The sequence below is a fragment of the Nerophis ophidion genome, linkage group LG02 (assembly GCF_033978795.1).
Source record: "Nerophis ophidion isolate RoL-2023_Sa linkage group LG02, RoL_Noph_v1.0, whole genome shotgun sequence".
Lineage (NCBI taxonomy): Eukaryota > Metazoa > Chordata > Actinopteri > Syngnathiformes > Syngnathidae > Nerophis > Nerophis ophidion.
The window spans coordinates 16,181,038-16,202,335 of NC_084612.1; the positions used below are offsets into that span (position 1 = coordinate 16,181,038).

At 41.3% G+C, this 21,298-nt stretch overlaps 1 protein-coding gene across 3 annotated transcripts in view; it reads right to left on the reverse strand.

Annotated features, from left to right (window-relative positions):
- LOC133537142 (protein unc-13 homolog C) overlaps positions 1-21,298 on the reverse strand; it is a 400,509-nt gene that overhangs the window by 337,979 nt on the left and 41,232 nt on the right. For all 3 annotated transcript variants that reach the window (XM_061878045.1, XM_061878036.1, XM_061878053.1), the window contains exon 2: positions 10,294-14,520. In XM_061878045.1, the coding sequence (XP_061734029.1) occupies positions 10,294-14,347 (4,054 nt within the window). In that variant the 5' untranslated portion in view covers positions 14,348-14,520. The remainder of the gene's footprint in view (positions 1-10,293; positions 14,521-21,298) is intronic.

The following is a 21,298-nucleotide window of genomic DNA, read 5'->3' on the forward strand; positions in this document are numbered from 1 at the left end:
TATTTGTTTAGTCCTATGAGGAACTTACTAATTGCTTGTTCCTGAGAACATGATTTAAACAATTTTAGGAATGCGGGGATAAGGCAGAGACTGGAGCTCATTAGAACTCAACGAGAAGGCCAAAGGTAACTTCTTAAACTCTTTGAAAGTTTGTTCGTCCAAAGTTGCAGAGTATAAAAATGCACGGAAGAGGCGGTGCGGTCCCTGGTGAAAAGAGCTATATAAAATCAGTCTAATTTGAAATCCGGGGTTATCACCGACACAAAACCAGAGGCTCCTCTCTGCCTCTAAGTGCAGTTTTCATAGCTACGCTTTCTTAATAAATGATGCACTAAGCATACAGGGGGTGCACCTCCGTCGTTCCTCCTTGGAGCAAGTGGCAAAACTTCACTAGCAGCAAACCTCTATAAATATTCCAAGCAAGGCTGACCTGGTTACAGAATGCCCTTAGGAGTGTGAATTAGCATCTGAATACAGACACTGCAATAGCCAGTTGAAGACAGGCCTGACAGGAGTGGCAGCACTGCTGAGACTCCCTTCACAGCTAGCACACAGACCAGCCAGCACGCATCACAGCACACACATGATGAGCAAACACATCAGCTACATGAGATGAAGGCATAAGCCTAATGAAGGGAGAGAATGCATGTGTGCACTTTCCAATCATGGCCTTTTAGCCATATGTGGTAAGATGCAGTCCTGTCCTCAAAGTGACAAAAGCATTTCTGGTCCTCATTAGATCTGTTTCGATGAGACGGTAGAGTACCCAGGCTATGTCTACACTAAGTCGTTTAACCCCTTAAACAAATAATTATTTAGCCTAAGCCCCGTTTCAGCCACACTAACCCATCGTTTAAGGTCCCCCTCCTCGGACAATTTTATACACGGATAAGCGCGCCGTCTATTTCTTGAATCTCCGACTCTTAGCTTTGTATGGACTCATTGATCGTTTACAAACTGAATTCGGAGATGAAGTGACGCCAGAAAGACCGCGCCCCACACAGGAAATGACGTCAGAAAGGAGTCCGGCTTATTAGTGATTCCCAGAGCCCAAAAAAAGTCTGTGGGCTATTGAGCGTTTTTTTATTCAGGCTCCAGTACTCTGGAATGCCCTCCTGGTAACAGTTTGAGATACTACCTCAGTAGAAGCATTTAGGTCCCATCTTAAAACTCATTTGTATACTCTAGCCTTTAAAGGCCTACTGAAACCCACTACTACCCACCACGCAGTCTGATAGTTTATATATCAATGATGAAATATTAACATTGCAACACATGCCAATATGGCCTTTTTAGTTTACTAAATTACACATTTAAATTTACCGGGAGTTTTGTCTTCGAAACGTTGTGTAATGATGACGTGTACGCAAGACGTCATGGGTTTTTAGGAAGTATGAGCGCTGCGCACACACACAGCTAAAAGTCGTCTGCTTTAGCGGCATAATTACACAGTATTTTGGACATCTGTGTTGCTGAATCTTTTGCAATTTGTTCAATTAATATTGGAGAATTCACAGTAGAAAGATGGAGTTGGGTAGCTTTAGCCTTTAGCCACACAAACACACGGTGATTCCTTGTTTAAAATTCCTGGAGGTGAAACTTTCCTATGGATCAGAGCGCGGTCAAGAGAACATGGATCCCGACCAAATGTCAACCAGCAAGTTTCGGTTAGAAAATTGTGGTTAAAAAGTCAGTTCTTACCGGAGAAAAGCTGAGCTTGTGCCGTCCATAGCTGCCGTCGACTCCCCTGAGACACTGTGCGTCAAGACACCCGTGGAGACACCCTTCTGACTATCAGGTACTATTAAACTTACTAAAACACTAGTAACACAATAGAAAGATAAGGCATTTCCCACAATTAACCTAGTAAATGTGTCTAAAAACATCGGAATCCGTCCTAATGCAATAGCGTTTTTTTTTCTTTCTTCTTAGTCCATCGCTATCAATATCCTCAAACACGAATCTTTCATCCTCGCTCAAATTAATGGGGAAATTGTCATTTTCTAGGTCCGAATAGCACTTTTTGTTGGAGGCTCCCATTAAAAACAATGTGAATATGTGAGGAGCCATCAACATGTGACGTCATCGTCTGCGACTTCCGGTAGAGGCAGGGCTTTTGTCTTAGCACCGAAAGTTGCGAACTTTATCGTGGATGTTCTCTACTAAATCTTTTCAGCAAAAATATGCAATATCGCGAAATGATCAAGTATGACACATAGAATGGACCTGCTATCCCCGCTTAAATAAGAAAATCTCATTTCAGTAGGCCTTTAAATAGACCCCCTTTTTAGACCAGTTTATCTGCCGTTTATTTTCTTTTTCTCCTCTTCCCCCCTCTCCCCTATGGAGGGGGTTTGGACACAGGTCCGGTGACCATGGATGAAGTACTGGCTGTCCAGAGTCGGGACCCAGGATGGACTGTTCGCCTGTGCATCTGTTTGGGACATTTCTGTGCTGCTGATCCGCCTCTGCTTGGGATGGTTTCCTGCTGGCTCCACCACTATGGACGGGACCCTCGCTACTATATTGGATCCACTTTGGACTGGACTCTCACTGTTATGTTGGATCCACTATGGACTGGACTTTCACAATATCATGTTAGATCCGCTCGACATCCATTGCTTTCGGTCTCCCCTGGGGAGCGGGGGTTGCCCACATATGCGGTCCTGTCCAAGGTTTCTCATAGTCATCATTGCCACTGTCACCGACGTCCCACTGGGGTGAGTTTTTCCTTGCCCTTATGTGGGCTCTGTACCGAGGATGTCGTTGTGGTTTGTGCAGCCCTTTGAGACACTTGTGATTTAGGGCTGTATAAATAAACATTGATTGATGATTGATTGAAAGCTACAGCCAGCTTCATAACAACGGGTTTCGTACGCGGAGGTAACCACTGAAAAAAGGAGCAAACACGTGATTGCAGCTATTCCGGATACAACACATCTCAGACGGCAATATAGCAATGTTGAGCGGCGGTTTTGGATAAGGCCTGGAAGCACGGTAGCCTGGTGGGATGTTTGTCAACGAGTGTGTTGTGCCACCTAAACGGCAAGAGAACTTTCGTATATACAGGTCAGCTGTGATTATACCTAGCTAAAAACTTTGTCCATTTGTCGAAGGGGAGACAACGACAGACTATGAAAAACAGCGAACAGCATTTGGATTGGCAAAGCAGACTGTTACTAGTTATTGTCCTTGATGTATGTCGAGTGATTCCTTGATGTATGTCTAGTTTTGTACTCCATAACTATTGTGAAGCCATGAAGTGGTCAAGTACGACCGCCAATTTCAACTTACAATATACTTGCCAACCTTGAGACCTCCGATTTCGGGCGGGGGGTGTGGTCGGGGGTGGGGCGAGGGGCGTTGTTGGGGACCGGGCGTTGTTGGGGGCGTGGTTAAGAGGAGAGGAGTATATTTACAGCTATCCATCCATCCAATTCCTACCGCTTATTCCCTTTGGGGTCGCGGGGGGTGCAGTGCCTATCTTACCTCCGATTTCGGGAGGTGGGGGGCGGAAGGGCGTGGTCGGGGGTGGGGCGAGGGGCGTTGTTGGGGGCGTGGTTAAGAGGAGAGGAGTATATTTACAGCTATCCGACCATCGAATTCCTACCGCTTATTCCCTTTGGGGTCGCGGGGGGTGCAGTGCCTATCTTACCTCCGATTTCGGGAGGTGGGGGGCGGAAGGGCGTGGTCGGGGGTGGGGCGAGGGGCGTTGTTGGGGGCGTGGTTAAGAGGAGAGGAGTATATTTACAGCTATCCGACCATCGAATTCCTACCGCTTATTCCCTTTGGGGTCGCGGGGGGTGCAGTGCCTATCTCACCTCCGATTTCGGGAGGTGGGGGCGGAAGGGCGTGGTCGGGGGTGGGGCGAGGGGCGTTGTTGGGGACCGGGCGTTGTTGGGGGCGTGGTTAAGAGGAGAGGAGCATATTTACAGCTTATTCCCTTTGGGGTCGCGGGGGGCGCAGTGCCTATCTCAGCTACAATCAGGTGGAAGGCGGTGTACACCCTGGACAAGTCGCCCACTCATCACAGTAGGTGTAGAAATCTTTATAATTGAATCAGTTGTTTATTTTTCAACACGTTTTTGTTATTTTTATATTTTTTTTCCAAATAGTTCAAGAAAGACCACTACTAATGAGCAATATTTTGCACTGTTGTACAATTTAATAAATCAGAAACTGATGAAATAGTGCTGTATTTTACTTCTTTATCTTTTTTTTTTTCAATAAAAAATGCTTTGCTCTGATTAGGGGGTACTTGAATTAAAAAAAATTTCACGGGGGGTACATCTCTGAAAAAAGTTTGAGAACCACTGCTCTAAAAGCCGTAGATGTTATTGTCACATATGCATGCACAGTATTGTCCTGTTTAAGAGTGTCACAACATTGCTGTTTACAGCAGACAAACTGCTTTATGGTACCGCGCTGGGAGGATGTTAATTAAACTGCCTAACAATAAATAGCTGGAGGGGGTGTGGCCTCCAGCTCCGCCTGAATTTCGGGAGATTTTCGGGAGAAAATTTGTCTCGTGAGGTTTTTGGGACAAGGTGCTGAATTTCGGGAGTCTCCTGGAAAATCCGGGAGGGTTGGCAAGTATGGCCTACAAGCACAGTGTCCTAAACAGATATCTTGTTGTAAAATGTTATTTATCACATTGTTTACTTTCACACGTCCATTAAAGATATGATTCATGTATGATGGCTCAGGTGTGATTCACTACAATAATCAAACAGCTGCTTTTTGATTGATTGATTTAAACTTTTATTAGTAGATTGCACAGTACAGTACATATTCCGTACAATTGACCACTAAATGGTAACACCCGGATAAGTTTTTCAACGTATTTATGTCGGGGTCCACGTTAATCATCCATCCGTCCATTATCTACCACTTATCCCCCACTTTAATCATTTCATGCATGGTGAGGCAAGCAAGGTTTACTGTTAAGAGAAATGTGTCAATAGACTAAATACACTTCCAGGTCAGAGGTGACTATGACGCGTGCATTTTTTGTGTGCATGCGTACTAGGTCGCGTTGCGCCGGCTAACGGAGGCTGGGAAGGGGTCTTAAACGACACGGATAACATTAGGTGGGATTTACCCTGGATAACCTTAGTGTAGAAGGGGCCTCAGTAAGACCTGAATTCAGGAAGCATTGTAGCATTAAAGTAGAAAAGCACTGCAGACCTTTTCCGAAAGATTTCCTGAGAAGTTAGTCAAAATCCGCCCATAACTTTTTGAGACGGACAAACATAAACAAATACATAAACTATAGTCGGAGGTAGTTTATCAAAGGATAAATGAAATTGCCATGTCCGTGTATGTTGGTTTTCTTCGAAACAGGCTGCAAGGTCTTACTCTCAAACAGAAGTTGAGGTTTTTAATGCAAATGTACATAAGGTAGAGTAGTAGAAATGATCAGGATCACTTCCAAAATGTAACCACTGGCCATAACTTGAACATATTTTCAGCAATTAAAAACGTGCAGTTACCGCCACCAGGAGGTAACTGCACATTAACAAGTACCATGTGTGAGGCTTTCCCTTGACAGTTTGTTTGTGTTTTAGTTTTTTTCGCTTGCATTTGTCTTGGTTTCCTATGTGTTTAGTATTTCCTGTTTTAGTTCCTGTGAGCGCTCTTATTTTGTCTGTTTCCTGTTTTTTCCCCTGTGCGCTGTTTTCCCCTCAGCTGGGGCTGATTGGCAGCTGGCCACACCTGGTGTCAATCAGCCCGCTTCTATTCGAGTCTGTTTTTGTCCTCCAGTCAGTGGCTGGATTATTGTCATGCCGATGTCGCTCTTATCGTTGCTACCTGCCGTGTCGTATCTTGTCTTGTCTATGCAGCGTTGCGGTAAGCTATGTTTGATTGCCGTTTTTAGCTTACTTCCTTTTGTTCCTGGCTTCCAAGTTTGTTTTTATATTACCTGTATGACTTCTGTTTACTGCTAGATTCTTGCTAGCTTCCATGCTAAGTTCCTTTTTGTTTTCTAGCTCTCATGCTAGCTCCCTTAGTTTGTTACCCGCCTCGTGCGCGCTTTGTGTTAGTACCCTTTTGTTTGTTCTTGTTCTATTATTTAAATAAATCATGTTTTCCTGCAAAATGCCTCCCTCCTTCTCTGCATCTTGGGGTTTGTCACAAACTATCTTTGACACCGTGTTGGCCAAAGCTTCTTCAAAGCGCAGTTAAGAAATATAGTTATTTGGCAGAGAAAAGAAGCAAATAAAATAATCTGTTTAAAAACAAGTACATTGCAATACATGTATAATACAATTTGTGTTGCAAAAACATCTCTACAGGTCACGAGCGTGTTTGAGTGAACGAAGAAAGAAAGAAAGAAAGAAAGAAAGAAAGAAAGAAAGAAAAAAGAAAGAAAGAAAGAAAGAAAGAAAGAAAGAAAGGAAGAAAGGAAAGCTCTGACTTTCTTCTGAAAAAGTTGCTTTGCGCCACCTGCTATTTTTTTTTTTTTAAATCTCCAGACACCCAAATATAACATAACTTGTATTTTTAAGAATATTTTTTCTAGGGAAAAAAACAGTCTTTTATTAAAGTTAACGTACCAATGATTGTCACACACACACTGGGTGTGGTGAAATATGTCCACTGCATTTGACCCATTCCCTTGTTCACCCCTTGGGAGGTGAAGGGAGTAGTGAACAGCAGTGGTGGCCACGCTCTGGAAATATTTTGGTGATTTAACCACCAATTCCAACCCTTAATGCTGAGTGCCAAACACACGTAATGGGTCGTATTTTTATAATCTTTGGTATGACTCTGTGGGGTTTGAATTCACGACTTACCGATCTCAGAGTGGATACTCTAACCACAAGGTCACTGATCAGGGTATTTGGGTGTCAATAACTGAATCTCTTACTGGTATGTGTGAGTAACGGGAAGAAAAGCTCTGACTCGTCATTGGCGACTGTGTTGGTTTTTCAACCACAGAATATAAGACAACCTGACTTTCAGACTTTGCTCTAGGAGAAAAGATGGTGCCTTAAATTTGTGTCAGTATAGTACTTGGGCATCAGACAGTCATTATGCCCTTAAGTGCCACCTGTTGTACTGTTAGAGAAAGCTTAACTGTACTTTTACAATATCAATATTTGTGAAAGGGTTTACTCCAGTGACAATATCCAATATGAAGACTTTAATCACGCCTCACAGTATGACTGAATAATGCAAACCAAGAAGGACTTAAACTACTTAAACCAGGGGTGTCAAACTCAAATACAGAGTGGGCCAAAATATAAAACTGAACAAAGCCGCGGGCCAAGGTTGAACAAATTAACCTTTTAATAGGGACCCAAACAAGTTTTGCAATGAATATTGAACAAGCAAGGCTTAAATAGGGCAGCACGGTGGACCAGGGGTTAGTGCATCTGCCTCACAATACGAAGGTCCTGAGTAATCCCGGGTTCAATCCCGGGCTCGGGATCTTTCTGTGTGGAGTTTGCATGTTCTCCCGGGACGGCGTGGGTTCCCTCTGGGTATTTGGGCTTCCTCCCATGGAACAGGCGGAGCTTATATAACGTAATAGTGCAAAATCAACTTTCAAAGAACATCAGTGGTAGATTAAATAAAATTTGATAAAAAAAATAATGCCTCTTTTCTATTTGCAGCCTTCTGAGGCAAATATCAACATTAACTTTTTTCCACAGGCTAATAAATTCAAAAGTAAAATAAAAATGAGGTGGGTGGGGTTTGGTAGTAGCGGGGGTGTATATTGTAGCGTTCCGGAAGAGTTAGTGCTGCAAGGGGTTCTGGGTGTTTGTTCAGTTGTGTTTGTTGTGTTACGGTGCGGGTGTTCTCCCGAAATGTGTTTTGTCATTCTTGTTTGCTGTGGGTTCACAGTGTGGCGCATATTTGTAACAATGTTGACGTTTTTTATATGGCCACCCTCAGTGTGACCTGTATGGCTGTTGACCAAGTTTGTGTTTGTGAAAGCCGCATATATTATGTGACTTGGCCAGCACGCTGTTTATATGGAGGAAAAGAGGACGTGACGGCATGTTGTAGAAGACGCTAAAGGCAGTGCCTTTAAGGCACGCTCCCAATATTGTTGTCCGGGTGGAAATCGGGAGAATGGTTGCCCAGGGAGATTTTCGGGAAGGGCACTAAACTTCGGGAGTCTCCTGGGAAAATCGGGAGGGTTGGCAAGTATGAGTATTAGCGGTGAATGTGGTGTTACCGGCGGGCCAGCTCTAATGTTAATTTGATATTGCCTCAAGGGCCAAATGAAATTAAACGGCGGGCCAAATTTGGCCCACAGGCCAGAGTTTGACACCCATGACTTAAACAGTGTCTGCCGGCAACCTTCGGGAAAACAAGCCAAAAGTCATCAAAAACCATAACTGGTCGCACATTTTGCTAATGAGTCATATGCCCGGAATCTACTTCATGCCTCACCTGGCACACAACAACACTAAGTCGTGAGTCAATTTGACAATGAGTCACATTTGTCGGATTGACTCTTCCAGAAAAGGAATGAGAATTAATATGCACTGTTAAATATTGCACTGATTATGTTTTAATGTTCACCGCAATGTGTTTAAGGTTTATTGCATCATACTGGAACGTATACATAAAACTGTTTCTAAAGGCAATAAGATAGACCTTCATACCACCCTTTATTTATGTCTAACACGGGTCGGTACATACTGTATAATTAGACTCGACCTTGAGTGCTACAAATGTGCTCTTGTCTGGCGCAAAAAAATTCAACATTGCTTGAATAAATAGCGTCAAGTCCCTTGGAAATTAATCCTTACCACAAAGCAATTAGACTACTGTGATAGAACATGCTCCATAATCAGATGTACAGCATATTACAATTACTTTGTCATTTTCTTAATAGCAGTTGATGGTAAATTATACAAATACATTTTAAATAAAGTTTATACTAGTTTTAGAGCTGGAGGCTGTCCTAGCTGACATTGGGCTAGAGATGGGGCACACCTTGGACTGGTCACAAGTCAGTCACATGCTATATATACACAAAAAACAATTTACACACATCTGCACCAATTGCCAATAAAAGGCCTACTGAAGTGAGATTTTGTTATTCAAACGGGGATAGCAGGTCCATTCTATGTGTCATACTTGATCATTTCGCGATATTGCCATATTTTGCTGAAAGGATTTAGTAGAGAACATCCACGATAAAGTTCGCAACTTTTGGTGCTGAGAGAAATGACCTGCCGCTACCGGAAGTCGCAGACGATGTCGTCACATGTTTGATGGCTCCTCACATATTCACATTGTTTTTAATGGGAGCCTCCAACAAAAAGTGCTATTTTGACCGAGAAAACGACAATTTCCCGATTAATTTGAGCGAGGATGAAAGATTCGTGTTTGAGGATATTGATAGCGACGGACTAGAAAACAAAAAAAACTAAAATAAAAAAGTTAAAAAAAACAAAAACACGATTGCATTGGGACGGATTCCGATGTTTTTAGACACATTTACTAGGTTAATTCTGGGAAATCCCTGATCTTTCTATTGTGTTGCTAATGTTTTAATGAGTTTAATATTACCTGATAGTCGGAAGGGTGTCTCCACGGGAGTCTTGACGCGCAGTGTCTCAGGGGAGTCGACGGCAGCTATGGACGGCACAAGCTCAGCTTTTCTCCGGTATAACTGACTCTTTGACCACAATTTTCTCACCGAAACCTGCTGGTTGACATTTGGTCGGGATCCATGTTGGCTTGACCGCGTTCTGATCCATAGGAAAGCTTCACCTCCAGGAATTTTAAACAAGGAATCCCCGTGTGTTTGTGTGGCTAAAGGCTAAAGTTTCCCAACTCCATCTTTCTACTGTGACTTCTCCAATATTAATTAAACAAATTGCATAAGATTCAGCAACACAGATGTCCAAAATACTGTGTAATTATGCCGTTAAAGCAGACGACTTTTAGCTGTGTGTGTGCGCAGCGCTCATACCTCCTAAAAATCCGTGACGTCTTGCGTACACGTCATCATTACACGACGTTTCGAAGACGAAACTCCCGGGAAATTTAAAATTGTAATTTAGTGAACTAAAAAGGCCGTATCGGCATGTGTTGCAATGTTAATATTTCATCATTGATATATAAACTATCAGACTGCGTGGTGGGTAGTAGTGGGTTTCAGTAGGCCTTTAAGAGTCTTATCCTAACATGGATGTTTTTAGACTTTGGGAGAAAACCAGAGTACCCATAGTAAACCAGAGTAAAAATATATGCCTACAAAGAATTTGAATCCAGAACCTTCTCAAGCTACCTATAAAATATTGTATGTAACAAAACAAGTCTTACCTCCTGCCAGGATCTGTTGCTCCAATTCAGCCATCTGTTTCCGGTAGGCCCTCAGAGCCGCCTCCTTAAATGTCGGCCGTACCCGCTTCTTTTGGGGTGCTTCTGCAGGCTTTTCCTCTGAATCATTTTTGTTTTCACTTTCATCCCCATGTGCCTCAACTTTTTCAGACACCTCAACAGCCTCCTCAATGATCTCCTCTATCTCCGCAATCTCCTCATCTCCATCTTCGAGTTCCTCTGTTATGTCATTGTCCTCTGTCTCGTCGTGTTCCTCCACGTCCAAATATTCCACCATGGCGTCAAATTCAGCTGTGTCCTCAGTTACGTTGGTTTCATACTCCTCACTGTACTCCTCGTCATACTGCTCGTCCAACCTGCAGTCATACTCCAGGACATGCGCCTCCTGACTTATGTCATTGTCTCTGGTTGCGCTGAAATCTTGAGCGGTGTCTAAGTCCTGAGGGACATATTCCTGAGAGGACTGACCATCCTCATCTGCATCATTGTCCTGAGAAGTCTCACATTCCTGTGCAAAGTCTTCACTTTCATCTACATTAGTCCTGTTCTCCAAGTTAGCTAAAACCTGTTCCATCACTTCAACATAGTGTGTCTCATTGTCCACTGATTGTTCAACAACTTCTTCCTCAGAAGCCACCTTTTCCTCCTCTGCTTTGTGATAAACAGGTTCTTTGTGAGAAGGTGAGACAACTGTTGAGGCGGAGTTGTTAGTTGTAGAGGTGGACAATGTGCGGAAACGCCCCATGAATGAGGATGAAGAGTTTGCAGGTTCCTCAGGAGGTGGAGGAGGTGGAGGACTATTCTGAGGACCAGTCTTCCACACTACCTCCAGAGCTGATTTTGCCCTTTGTAGTGTTGAACCAAAGCCAAAACCAAAGGACTTCTCACTGAGGTCTATGCTGAGCCTGCTGCTCCATGACTTGGGCACCTCTTCCAGCTTCTCTGTACGGATCTCGCTTTGACTGCGGTACATTGTCGTGGATTTACTTTGATTTTGGTGAAAGCTATGATTGACATCTATTTCAGGAAATGTTTCTTTAGAAACTACTTTAGATGTTTCCTTAGGAGTATCTCTAGGAACCACTGTAGGCGCATCTTGAGAGATTACTGTTTTAGGGGTTTCTTTAACTGGTACCTTAGGGCTCTCTTTCGGAGCTGCTGTTGGGTCCTCTTTTGGTGGAAGGCTATAATCCTTTTTAGGGGCTGTTTTATTACTAGTCTCCTTATGTGGTACTTGAGTTATCTCTTTTGTTGGGACTTTTGAAGCTTCTTGGGGAATTTCCTCCCCAGCAACTTTTGAAACTTCTTTAATCGTCATTTGTAAGGGTTCCGTAGCACTGACCATTGGGGATTGTTTAGGGGATTCTTTAGGGGACTCTTTAGGGGACTCTTTGGGTGTGGAGGCAGGACTCACTATTGGGGTTATTTTAGGACTCTGTTTTGGTGATATTCTTGGACTTTCTTTTGGTATCATCATTTGGCCATTTTTTGGAGCTGCTTTACGGAGTTTAACAGTTTCACTAGAAATGACCTTCGAAGGTAGTTGAGCTGATTCTTCAACAGTGGACTTGCTGGAGTATTTAGTCGTAGGTTTTGCGCTGTCTTTAGGGAGAGCCTGACGGGTCTCTTTAGCTGTGGATTTCCTCTCTTTTAAGGGTTCTTTTGCCGTTGCATTGGTTGCTGCTTTAATTGAAATTTTTGCAGACACTTTTGGGTTTTCCTTCACCTGTATTTTATTGGTGTCGTCTTTTGACCCAATCTTAGTTTGTTTGTTTGTGATTTTAGTTGTTGCTTTTGAGACATCTTTCGATGACACTTTTACACTCTCTTTTGCTGTTACCTTGGAACTCTCTTTGGACTGGCGGACTGGTGCTTTGACTGACTCTCGTTCTACAATAGGAGGAATAATGTGGGTTGTTATTGGTGGCAGAGAGGGCTCTCTGTCAAGCATCATAAACTCCTCCTCTCCTTCAAATTGTAAATCTACTTCTTGGCATTTTGTTATATTCTCTGGAAAACCAGGGATGGTTGTTGGGTCGAACGGACTGCTGACCTCTATAGATGCTTCCAAGCCTGAATCTGTTCCTTGTTCTATATGATGCCAGTCCTTCCAAGGTGATAGGTCTGCTTGCAAAGACAACTGTGATCCACTGTAGTGGCTTCTATCCCCAGAAATACATACCATTCCATTGCTCACCCCACTGTCAACCGTCTCTGTTGTTTCCATCTCATTGTGTTCATAAGGTTGATTCTCATGACTGGTGGTAGCATACCAGGAGGACGCCATATCTTCTTGTTTTCTTTGCCACAGTTCCTGATCTGAGGACGACAACAGTGAGCAGCCATTTGGTCGTGTAAAATACTGGCTCTCAGAAAAGTCTTCGGAGTATGACTGGCAAAGTTTGGAGCAGTCTGATTCGGATCGACTAAGTTTAGGTGTGGAATAGTCACTCTGAGAGAGCCAACCAGAAGTAACATCGGAATAGTAAGCCTTCCCGTGCTTGTCAGGGTCATAGTATGAGTCATCAGCATAGTGTACTGCACCTGAGTAACCTGCTTCCTCCCCCCCTGAACGACTATGTTCATGGGATCTCCTCTTTTCTGATTTACTCTTGTGAGCAGGCTTCGAAATCACCATTGCATATTTGTTTCTGCTTAACTCATCTAATTCTTTATCACTGTCCATTGAATCCCAGTCATCACTCTCTACTTTGTCTTTCCCTGATACCTTTATGTCCATGCTTTCATAGGTTTGTGAGGAGGACATTGTTTTGTCCTTTCTGTCTTTTCCTTCACGAGTTAAGCTATCAGTAGAAACTGTAATACCGGTTCCTTTCAATTTATAGCATTTCTTCAAAACTAAATCCCTATCTTGGGGGGTTGCAAAAATAACTATAATAGAACGAGGTTTTGCGTTAGAACATTCTCGTTGTTGTCCTAACCTGTGAGCAAGCTCAATTTTAATTGTTTTATGTGCGTCAGTGAGACCCATTTTGTCTTTTAGTAATTTATAAATAAGATGTTCTGTTTTCTCTGACCTTTCTTCTGGAACATTGATAAAGCGCAAGGTTGAGTTATTCGCCTGGTGACTAATTTGTTTTATATAGTCATGGATATCTCGTGTTTCTCTTCTTGACTGGACAAACCCGGAGCGGAGTTGCTCGATTTCACTCTGAACTACCTCCACGCTGCTTGAAATCTCATCAATAGAGCTCTTTAGGGCGTTTACATGACCACGTAGCTCAGACAGTTCTGTCTCTATCTGGCTGATCCCCTGTAGTTCCTTGAAAATCATCTCCATGACATCCTGTGTCTGACTGATGCAACCCGTGGAGGAGGAGCCGGGCTCCAGGGTTGAGGTCTTTTGCTGTCGTCCTGCACGGTCCAAAGACTTGCTTCGAATACCAAGAGTTTTTCTCCAGTTGCTCACTTCGGAGTCCGAGGAGACGCACTCCTGACTTTTCTTCCATTTTCTCAATTTGCGAAGAGCCCCTAGCCGGAGAGTGTGTAGACTAGAGCGTTCCACTCGCTCGCCCTCAGAGCTCCCATCAGAGGGAGCCAAGCTGATAAGGCTTTTCCGGTTCCGTCTTACTGGCATTGTGTGTGATTTATGCTCATCCAGTTTCCGGATAGGCTTTGTGTCACTCAGTGTGTCAGAGTAGCTACTGTCAATCGAAATAACCTCTGGAAATATGCTCTCATTATTATTATTCAAAAAAGGGGCGGTTTTAGGGAGTCCATTTGCGATAGCCACACGGTAACTGAAAGTGGGCGACAGAGACGAGCAGTCGTTCTTGCTGTCGTCTTCTTCCAGCGATATGTTACGTGCTGAGGAGCATTTGGATATTTTTTTGACTGTGGTTTTCACCGTGGTCGACAGAGTCGGATTGTGTGTTTGAGAGTTAACGGTCTGTTTTGGCTCTTTATTTTTACTTCTCTCTTTCTTCTTGATTGGGTTTGCCAATTTCTTTGTAAACATTCCTTTGCAAATCTTTTCAATGTAAACTGATATAATCTTGATTAGGGCAGAAACCATGGATGGCAACCCTGAAGACTCTTTGTTAATGAGAGAAAGAGTACATGGAGAGTTGAGCAATGACTCGATGAGCACTACAGCAGCTTGCTCTTCTGGAATGCAGTCTTCTGATGGCGATGCCACGCTGTGAAGCAACTGGGTACTGTGTTTGAATCCAGTAAAATAAAATCACCCTGAAACAGAGAGAGAAAGCGTTGCTTGCATGGTAATAACAAAATTATTCATTCATGCAGTTGATTAATTTGTCATTCAAAATTAATGGAAAAAAAAATAAAAATAAATAAAATGGTGAAATGAGTAAAAACGATCTCATCTTTTGATGAATGTCCAAATCAATAAATACATTTTCTAAGACAAATGCTGTTGTCAGCTACAGTACAGTACTTTCCATATATTGATTTTAATTAGGACAGTCAACTGAATATGAATTAATTAAAGATTGAAAGTTAATGACCTGTGCTACCGAGTCATGTTGAATGTGAACGGAACGGCTCACGTGCTGGACTCATTCACGTGTTGATAATACACATGTGCAGCAGACTGAGTGGTTTTTAAAGGTGTCGTGTGGAGTCAGGCCACATAATGTTCAAAATTCAAACAGTCTGGCGCTGACTTTGTTTACCAAAGAGATAAATTGACCAAGTGAGTCGAAAGTGTGTCATCCAGAGGTTTTTTTTTTGACAGCTGCACCACATTAGTTTCGGGACGTCCAGCTGGATGTGAAATGCACATGTCAAATGAGCTGTGAAACACAGACTTACGGTTGATGAACATTAGCATGTACTGTAGCGCTTTATGGAATTTGTGTTGTGGTCCTCTTTCATTGTATGGTAGATTGACAGGTAAATGACTTATTAGCGTGCATTAACACTACAGTGGATAAACACAATATGTTCGGATTTAAAAGCTATTATCTTTATACGATTCCCTCGAAATGGAATTAATCCGATCTAGAGTCAAACTGACGTCACATGATGTTTGTTTTAATTCCTGCGATTTTAGAGGCATGTTTACCCGAACGTTGTTGTTGCATTCCGAATTGTGTTGGTTGTACTTCAGAGTTTCCAATATATTCAAATACTTGTGGCGGGCTGCCATAAGCAATAGGCTTCTGTAGTCGGCACACATTGCCCGACAGCAGACTAGCCCGGTATTACAAAATTAGTGGTCAATCTGCGTTTCTACAGAGTTTGGTTACTATATTGCAATATTTCTGTAAATAGAACAGCATTTGGTGTTTTGCCTAATGTGTTCCACCATTTGGGTTTGTACGGTATACCGGAATTAGTAAAATACCGCGATACTAATGAATTATATACGGTACTATAGCGCCTCTAAAACTTACAACCAGCGTCAAAATTCAAACAAACGCCATTGGTGAATCTACACTTAACCTCCACTGTAATGATACCAAGTACAAGAGCGTAGCTAGTTGATACTACATCGATATTTTTTGGTATCAAAACAGATTCTTTAGTTTTTAAAAAATATATATTATGTTTATAAACTCAGTAGATAAGTCCCTGGACACATGAGGACTTTGAATATGACCAATGTATGACCCTGTAACTACTTGTTATCGGATTGATACCCAAATTTGTGGTATCATTCATCCATTAATTTTCTACCGCTTGTCTCTTTCGGGGTACACCCTGAAGAAGTCGCCACCTCATCACCAAAAACTAATGTAAAGCATTCCAACAACAGAAGAATAAGTGATTATTACATTTTAACAGAAGTGTAGATAGAACATGTTAAAAGAGCAATTAAGCAGATATTAACAGTAAATGAACATGAATATCCATCCATCCATCCATTTCCTACCGCTTATTCCCTTTAGGTTCGCGGGGGGCGCTGGTGCATATCTCAGCTACAATCGGGCGTAAGGCGGTGTACACCCTGGACAAGTCGCTATCTCATCGCAGGGCCTACTTTTGAATGCATTTTCTTAAACCTCTATCTGCAAAAGCGTGATATAAACAATCAATAATAAAAATAAAAATAAATAAACAAATAGCCACACATTATCCAGAAGAAATATGTTGTATACAATTCTGGCTACTTAAGAGCCATATAATTTTTATTTGAGTGTTTAAAAATGTTTATCTTCTTCCATTTTAATTAGTAGAAAAAAAAAAAAAGGGCTTTTAATGATCAACAAAAAAAAAAAGTACTGTGTACATCACGTTCAGTTTGTGATGTCTTGCAAATTCACTTCCTGTTTTGTATTCTTTCGAGTACCGATCAATCTTGCTGTCTAAAAGAGAACAGCCTGTCAGTTTAATGCACACAATTGAATATTTAGTATCTAACAGTAATGTGTTTGTACACGTTTAGATTGCGGAATACCATTGTTTAATGGAGAGAGAAGCCAATGAAGTTAAGATAGCTAGCGCAAGCTTGCCTCTCCAGTAAATGAGCACTGTCACCGGTCCATGAGTTTATTAAGGTGTTACCTGTCATGGTTTTTCGATAATTTTGATTTAAAATGGTAATGTTAACAGTCTGAAATGTTACCGCAGTTTATCATTACAAAGATTGTTGTTATATACCTACTTATCGCATTTGTTTGTAGAATTTTAACACAATTATGATGCTAATCTTAATTAGCCTGTCAATGGGATCGCCCATTGCAATTTGGCGATAAGCTAGCAGCATAAGAGCCAACCTTTATCCTGTATGGTTGCATTTATTTTTTTTTTCCAGTTTATGCCAAAACTGTATTGCTTGAACATTTTTGTTACATGTATGTGCACTTCATGTGTATAATAATGCATCTTCCTTTTTTTTAGTTTTACAGTAACTTAACAGCCTTTGGTTGGAAGTGTTTTCATCTCTAATTTAAAGGTGTGCTTACATACCGTATTTCCTTGAATTGCCGCAGGGCATGTAGTATGCGCCTGCCTTGAATTACTGCCGGGTCGAACTCGCTTTCCAAAATACTTAGCGCATGCTTAGTATTACCGCCTGGTCAAACTCGTGACACTTCCACTGTCATCATTTTCAAAATGGAGAAGGCTGATTTCAATGCCGGTAATTTGAAATCGCATAAAGGGAAGAAGTTTAAGAGGATTTAAGGTCCAAGCTTACATCACACTCAAATTTTTTCTGCATACCTTTGGTAAGTGCCGGAGTGAGAAGAGATTTTAAAATAATTAGCGCATGCTTACTTTTACCGCAGGAGTGAGAAGAGGTTTTAAATTAATTAGCGCCCGCCAGCAATTCAAGGAAATACGGTATCTGCCAAAGTAAATATCCACATTCAGGGAGGTGGAAATATATATGTAAATAAACTATATATGTACATATATGTACATAAAACTAGGGGTGTACAAAGTACACCCCTAGTATTTTAGTAATACATTAAAAAATTTAAAATACACCAAAACTGTTTATTGTAAAATATATATGTTGATGCTAATAACGAACATATGTGTCTTTAAATACATGTACAATATATATATTTTTTTCTTCTAAAGAAAATATGCAAATTATATTAATGTGTGAGAAATACTATATTTCCTAAAACGTTAAGAGTGATAGCATGAAATTGGCTTAGAGGACATTTTACATAAAACCAAGCTGCCATTGCTCAATAACAACAGTTCATATACAAGTACAAAAACATACATACACTCATGCACATAATCACGTTTCATCAAACATATAGCAACGTTGTTGCCCTAGGGTAAACTGGGTAACACATGGCATTTTGACAAAGCTTAACCCAATGTTACTATAACAATCTACAAGATCAACATAGGTTGCCTCTCTCTCTTCCATTCCATCTTTCGGTATTCCTTTTTTTTTTTTTTTAAATTTAATTTATTTGATTTTTTTTTAATTATCTTTCTAGCTATCATTTTGTATACGTATTGTTGCATTTGAACAAATGTATTGTTGATAATAGAGGTAAACTATTGGTTTTGTTCATGATCAATAGCGCTTTTTCTATTGGTATTTGTATTGCTCCAGTTTTAGTGTAAAAATGCTCATTGTCATTACTATATTATTTTTTATTTCGCTAACTGCTTATTTGCTATCACTTTTACGATCATATTCGTACATATCGTATGTGCTGGTGTTGTTCTATTGTTGTTATTGTTGTATTTGCTGTTGTTGTTTTTGTCTCTCTGTCTAATCCCCCTCTTACCCCCACAATTTCCCCCTCTCTTTTCCTTTTTTTCTCTTTCTATCCCCTCCTGCTCCGGCCCGGCTGCACCAAATGATAATATAAATACATTTAATAAAGTCAAATTCAAATAAGGCAACAAGAGAAGCATCCTACACTTATCTTTTGTAAAGTAAATCTGAACAGCCGATATGGGCATCTACATCAACTATATGATTTGCCTGAGAAGCTGGACAGGACAAAAAAAAAACCAACAGTTATAGAAAGAGTGGATTTTTTTCCTGACATTGTGCTCTTCCATGCTGAATTTTTAGTTTAACTGCAAGGACAGACCGACAAAAAAATGCTGCAATAATACCTTTTGAGTCCGCTAATCTGTATGCTGCTAAACGGCCGTTCCTTACACCTTTTTGGGCAGTCTGCGAGAAGTTAACCCATTAACTGCACTGCTCATGGACTGCTGTTCACAATTTTGAAATACCCTGAGGCCCGTCAAGTCCTAGCCCACCTACACAACTCTTCTTAGTTCTACTGACCCCCTCAAGAGACAGCGTGGGCAGAGACAATACTTGACTGACATCTCCCATATAATGTTGTTGTTTTCTTACTTCATCTGAGTGTCTACCACATTATCACTGTATTCATTTTTGACATGTATAAATCGTACTATTACTCCCTCAAACTTCACAGTGGACAGTCATTTTCTCAGCAGGCCTGATCAGAAACACCTTTGAGAGTTTGAAGGTCCTTTAACTACATTTGTAAAGTATTTCCTTAGGGCCGTTTATTGGCTGTGAAAACGAAATTACGCTCACAATTTAGACGGAAATCAAGTTCTAATCTAGTGATAATGCTCTGACTTTCGGTTGAATAGATTTGATAATGGTTTGCCGAAAGACTTTTCTTGTAATGGGTGTAATAGATGCCACTGTGTTGAAGATATTGTTGAATAATGATATCTTGAAGGCAAAATGACGTACACTGTTTTGCTGAAACCAGCAGAGGTCCTGTTGATTCAGTTAATTGTTGGTTGTCTATGCATGTTCCCATTCTTCTGGGTCGGGGGTCGGCAACCCGCTGCTCTAGAGCCGCATGCAGCTCTTTAGCGCCGCCCTAGTGGCTCTCTGGAGCGTTTTCAAAAAATGTATGAAAAACGGAAAAAAATGAATACATTTTTTGTTTTAACATGGTTTCTGTAGGAGGACAAATATGACACAAACCTCTCTAATTGTTATAAAGTATACTGTTTATATTAAACATGCTTAACTGATTCGAGTATTTGGCGAGCGCCGTTTTGTCCTACTAATGTTGGCGGTCCTTGAACTCACCGTGATTTGTTAACATGTACAACTTTCTCCGACTTTCTAGGACGTGCTTTATGCCACTTCTGTTTCCGTCTCATTTTTTCCACTGAACTTTTAAAGGGGAACATTATCACCAGACCTATGTAAGCGTCAATATATACCTTGATGGTGCAGAAAAAAGACCATATATTTTTTTAACTGATTTCCGAACTCTAAATGGGTGAATTTTGGCAAATTAAACACCTTTCTGTTTATTGCTCTGGTGGCGATGACGTCAGAACGTGACATCACCGAGGTAATACTGCCGCCATTTTCATTTTCTACACATTATACACACGGGTCTCAGCTCTGTTATTTCCCGTTTTTTCGACTATTTTTTGGAACCTTGGAGACATCATGCCTCGTCGGTGTGTTGTCGGAGGGTGTAACAACACTAACAGGGAGGGATTCAAGGTGCACCGAAGATGCGAAAGTGTCTGCCGCCAGACCCCAATTGAATGTGCCAGAGTGTCTCCACATTTTGTTGATGTTGACTTATGTGCTAATCAGACATATTTGGTCGCGGCGTGACTGCCAGCTAATCGATGCTAACATGCTAAAGCAGACATGGCACAGAGATGTATGGCTAACCTGCAGCTGCATTTGCAACTATATTATGTTACCTTCCATCCACATTTAATGCGAAAAAACACTTACCAATCAACAGATTTAAGTTGCTCCATTATCACAAAATGCGAAAGTCCTGATCGTTTGGTCCGTACATTTTACCGGCGATGCTAACGCAGCTAATCAGCCGTGCTATGCCTATGAATAGCTTCAATAGCTATTCGCTCAATAGCTTCAGTTTCTTCTTCAATACTTTCATACTCCAACCATCTGTTTCAATACATGCGTAATCTGTTGAATCGCTTAAGCCGCTGAAATCCGAGTCTGAATCCGAGCTAATGTCACTATATCTTGCTGTGGTATTCCCATTGTTTGTTTACATTGGCAGCACTGTGTGACGTCACAGGAAAATGGATAGTGGTTTCAAAAAAAGTGAAAATAAGGCACTTTAAAGCTTCATTTAGGGATATTCCGTGACCGGTAAAATTTTGAAAAAAAAAATCAAAAAATACAACAAGCCACTGGGAACTGATTTTTACTGTTTTTAAACCTTTTGAAATTGTGATAATGTTCCCCTTTAATGTTTTATGTGAATGCACAAAGGTGAGTTTTGTTGATGTTATTGACTTGTGTGGAGTGCTAATCAGACATATTTGGTCCCTGCATGACTCCAAGCTAATCGATGCTAGCATGCTATTTAGGCTAGCTATATGTACACATTGCATCATTATGCCTCATGTGTAGCTATATCTGAGCTCATTTAGTTTTCTGTAAATCCTCTTAATCCAATTTATATCTCATGACACACTATCCGTATGTAATGTGGCTTTTAATTTTTTGCGGCTCCAGACGGATTGTTTTTTTGTATTTTGGTCCAATATGGCTCTTTCAACATTTTGGGTTGCCAAC